This window comes from Humulus lupulus, chromosome 6 (genome assembly GCF_963169125.1).
Source record: "Humulus lupulus chromosome 6, drHumLupu1.1, whole genome shotgun sequence".
NCBI classification, from domain to species: domain Eukaryota; kingdom Viridiplantae; phylum Streptophyta; class Magnoliopsida; order Rosales; family Cannabaceae; genus Humulus; species Humulus lupulus.
In genome coordinates, this window is record NC_084798.1 from 204,574,115 (window position 1) to 204,576,960 (window position 2,846).

A 2,846-nucleotide genomic window follows, 5' to 3' on the forward strand; every position below is an offset into this window, starting at 1 on the left:
AAATGGGTTATGGGCATATGACCTACTTAGCTAGTAGGACCCCACTAATCCCATGGGCATATGCTTGTTTAGTCTATGGGACCCCAAGTAATAATGGCCATTATAATAAGTGTATGTTATATGTATTATCTTAAGTCTTTATGTTTTCTTATGAAATTATGTATATGACTATGTGTTAGATTTTCCTTGCTGGGCATTAGGCTCATTCCTTTCTGTTTTATGTGCAGGAAAATAAGCTTTAGAGGCGGAAAGATTCGTGACGCTTAGAGGATGTGTATCGATGGTGAATGGAGTCAAGGGGCCGAGCGTTATTCGATTCGAGGATGTAGTCTCATTTTATGTTTTTATGATTTTATGTGTATTTTCCGCACCAAATATGTAATGTCTTTTATTTTTAAATCATCTTTTGTTTTAAAAACAATGGGATCCCATAATCCTTCTTAGTATTCTGTTTCTTTGTAAATAACTCTTATTTTGCAAGTTACTCAATAAATTATGGTATTTTCGTAAAACTGTAAGTTTTATGTATAGTTTCGTTAATGGTCCAAATAGTCTAGAATAGTGGGTCATTACATATACATAGATACTAATCTTAAGAAAACATACATACAAAATAGCCATAACTTTATTAAAAATTGTAAAAACCAAGATTAAAAATACATAAAATTCGGTTAGGATATGGGATCCCATTGTTTTGAAAATAAAACATATCTTAAATTGTAAATAAATTCCTTACAAGATCAGGTGCGGAAAAATACTTATAAAGCATAATTGAAATGACTAAAAACAACTTTGTCCTCAAATTGTTCACGCAGTCCACCGAATCCATTCTCCCTCAATACACAATCCCAAGCTGCCAAGAATCTTCCCGCCACCATATCTATTTTCCTGCACATATAAAACAAAGGAATGAGCCTAATGCCTAGCAAGGAAAATCTACTACAAGCATGAAACATAAACACACACGTAAACTATAAACATATAAGAATGGGATTTCCTTCATGAGATGATGCTGGCTTTAGGTTTCCCTACGAAGTTTGTGTCTTTAATCATGGATTGTGTTTGCACCCCTCAGCTCTCTTTTATGATTAATGGATCTCTTTATGGCTTCTTTCAACCTAAAAGGGGTCTCCGTCAAGGTGATCTTATGTCTCCACTGTTATTCGTTATTGGAATGGAGTATCTTTCGCGTATTTTGAAGAAAGTGGCTAATCTTACTGGTTTCCAATTTCATCAGAGATGTAAAAGTATAAAGCTTACACATTTATGTTTTGCGGATGATTTACTTCTTTTTTGCAAAGGAGACTACAATTTTTCCAGCTTGCTCTTACAAGGTTTCAAATTATTCTCCAATACTTCAGGGCTTCAACCTAATATGGGGAAATCGGCAGTCTATGGGGCAGGTTTGGACACTTGCACTCTAACTCGTATTGAACTAATTTATGGTTTTCAAAGAAGCTGTTTTCCTTTTAGATACCTTGGTTTGAAAATTTTCTCCAAAAGGTTATATCCAACTGATTGTGAATGTTTAGTGGACCGAATGACTAGTAGAATTAGAACTTGGAGTAGTAGAAATCTGTCCTATGCAGGGCGTATGGTACTCATAAACTCAGTTCTTCTCTCTATAAACTCATTTTGGTCTCAGATTATTATCCTGCCTAAAAGTGTTGTACATAAAATAAACCAGATTTGTCGTGCTTACCTTTGGAAAGGTAATGACAAGTTTAATGGCTCCGGGAATGTTTCTTGGACTGAGATTTGTCATATGAAAAAAGGTGTATTGGGATTCAAAGACACTGCTTTATGGAATATTTGTGCTATGGGGAAACATGTGTGGGCTATCTCTAATAAGAAAGACAATCTGTGGGTGAAATGGGTTAATTCATTCTATATTAAATAGTGTAGTTGGTGGACTTATGAAGCCCCTGCTGATGCTAGTTGGTATTGGAAAAGAATAGTGCAGACTAAAGACAAACTAAAGCAGGTTTTTACTGAATTAGAGTTCCAGACCTTTCAATACAACATTGCTGAGATTTACTCAAAATTAAGGTCAAATTCAGGTGGGTTGTGGCCTTATGCTTTGATTTGGGATTCTTTTTGTACTCCAAAACACAGAGTCATCTCTTGGTTAGCTGTGAGACTCCGGCTTCCAACTAAGGATAGGCTTTTTCGCATTGCAGTGGTGAGGTCTAGTACTTGCATGATATGTGATGAGTTTGAGGAAACTCACTCTTACCTGTTCTTTTCATGCTGTTACAGTAGGAAGGTTAAGGATGCAATAAGCATTTGGCTGGACTGGAATATGAGGAGTCAGGATTTGATTGGTTTAGTTAAACGACTCAAGAAGAGGAAAGTGTCTCAAGGAAGAAAGAAAATTTACATGAGTGCTATTGCTGCTTTGGTCTACTTCATTTGGCAAAGTAGGAATAGTGTTTTATGGGAGCATAAACTCCCTACAGTCCAAGTAATTGTTCATAACATCAAATATGCTATGTGTAATAGAATTCAATTCATGAGCACAAAAAAATTCAATAGAATAGACAAGGATTGGGTGGAGTCATTATACAAAGATTGTAATTAGTTGGTTGTTTTTGTTTAAGTTGTAAATTGCTTTGTGATCAATACAATTTCATCTGACTTTCCAAAAAAAAAAACTATAAACATATAACATATACTGTAAACATATACTGTAAACATATATCATAATTCTAACCCATGTACATGGAAATCATTGAGGTTTGCTATCTAAGCAACTATAAGCCTCATACTAAAATGAGGTTTGCTAGCTAAGCAACTATAAGCCCCAATAACATAAAAGTGTTGGGGTTTGCTATTTAAGCAACTAT

General features: G+C 34.9%; 1 protein-coding gene across 1 annotated transcript; it reads left to right on the plus strand.

Annotated features, from left to right (window-relative positions):
* The first annotated feature begins 1,051 nt into the window (after positions 1–1,051).
* LOC133785881 (uncharacterized) lies at positions 1,052–2,581 on the plus strand. Its single transcript, XM_062225096.1, has 2 exons — positions 1,052–1,597; positions 1,901–2,581. Exons 1-2 carry the CDS (start codon positions 1,052–1,054, stop codon positions 2,579–2,581), a joined length of 1,227 nt encoding a protein of 408 aa, XP_062081080.1.
* Positions 2,582–2,846: the final 265 nt, after the last annotated feature.